The sequence below is a fragment of the Elephantulus edwardii genome, unplaced genomic scaffold (genome assembly GCF_000299155.1).
Source record: "Elephantulus edwardii isolate Elephantulus edwardi_28Jun2011 unplaced genomic scaffold, EleEdw1.0 scaffold00016, whole genome shotgun sequence".
NCBI lineage: Eukaryota > Metazoa > Chordata > Mammalia > Macroscelidea > Macroscelididae > Elephantulus > Elephantulus edwardii.
In genome coordinates this window covers 19,121,004-19,122,451 of record NW_006399766.1, presented here as the reverse complement: position 1 = coordinate 19,122,451, position 1,448 = coordinate 19,121,004, and the positions used below count along the sequence as shown (strand labels likewise).

The 1,448-nt window shown below is 37.8% G+C and overlaps 1 protein-coding gene across 1 annotated transcript in view; it reads right to left on the bottom strand.

Annotated features, from left to right (window-relative positions):
- Positions 1–1,448, bottom strand: part of GPR112 (G protein-coupled receptor 112) — a 155,488-nt gene that overhangs the window by 25,185 nt on the left and 128,855 nt on the right. The window contains exon 17 of the mRNA XM_006881892.1: positions 105–373. Within this exon, the coding sequence (XP_006881954.1) occupies positions 105–373 (269 nt within the window). The remainder of the gene's footprint in view (positions 1–104; positions 374–1,448) is intronic.

Below are 1,448 nucleotides of genomic sequence, written 5' to 3'. Positions count from 1 at the left end.
TAATAATAGAATTTGCCCCTACATAGTCTATTTGAAAGATTGAGAATTAGAAAGCTATATAGGCTTAAATCTGAGACATTGAGGGCAATGGTAGATTTACTTACCCCAACCAGCTAGACAAAATTTAAAGATGTAGTTTGGGATGTATATGTTAAAGACTTTGATTAGAGCAAAATACATGTGAACCGCCTCCAGACCCATCCATGTTAATGAAACGAGGAGGAAGTAGTGAAGAGCAACTGCAGCTGTGATACAGAGTTCCTCTTTCTGAAATGACGCTGACCAGGAATTGACCAGGAAAGCCATGTTTAGCATCAGTAGTGCTGTGCACAGGTTGACCAGGATCTTGGAAGGATAATCTTTTCGAAGTTTGCTAACAGAAAAAGCATAATGTTAAGTTAGGTACAATCACTCTTTTTCATTTGAATATTGCCACATCTTCCCTAATAAGTGAAAAATTTTTTTAAAATCCTGTCTATTAATATAAAATTAATCATATCACTTTAAAGGTAATTGAATGTTAGAATCTTCAGTAAAGTCAAAGTGACCCTAAAGGACGGGATAGAACAACCCAACAGTGTTTCTAAGAGTGTAATCTTTGCAGAAGCAGACTCACATTTTTCCCATGGAGAAGCTGGTGGTTTGACCTGATGACTTTTGGTTACTAGCTGAGATTAACTACCAAGGTTCCTGGCAACCTACACCACCAATAGAAATAATACTTTTTCCTCAGCTCCCATTTTTCCTTTTGGTGAGGAGGTAAAGAATTTCCTGAATACTGTGACTCTCATCACTGCTTCATTAGACCAAGGTTAGATCGACATATTACCAAAGAGTGGGATGACTGTGGAGAAATTTTCAAGTAGTTATTTCCAAAGATCCAGATTGTTGACATTGTGGGCATAATCTGGAGGGAATTGTATGGTTAACTTAAAGGCTGTGCTTCTCTGGCTGTTGAAATCCAACAGTAGCTTTGTGGGAGAAAGATAGGCAATCTCCTCCAATGCAATTTACAACCTTGAAAACCACTGGAGGGTCAACTATGATTTTATTCTGATTCAATGGCAATTTTGTTGCTTGTTGTTGTTTTTTTCTTTTTCTCAATACAACCTATATTCTAATATGACCTTTTTTGGAAAAAGACAGCGGTTGTTTGGAAAAGTGGAGGGTCAGTGAAGGATAGGAAGAACTTCAATGAGATGAATTGATAAGTTACTGAAGCAATGGACTCAAGTGTGTCAGAGATGATGAAAGTGTAACAGGATAGGATGGGATCCAGATCTGATGTTTATACAGTTGCTATGAGTCATACTCAACTTGATGGCACCTAAAAGTAATAACAGGACCTAAGTTTATCTCTGAGTACTTTAGAGAGAGGTCCCTAACAGCAGACTTTCCCATCGTGATACGTTTTTTTATTTCCTGACTGCTGGTGCCAAGAGTGTTGA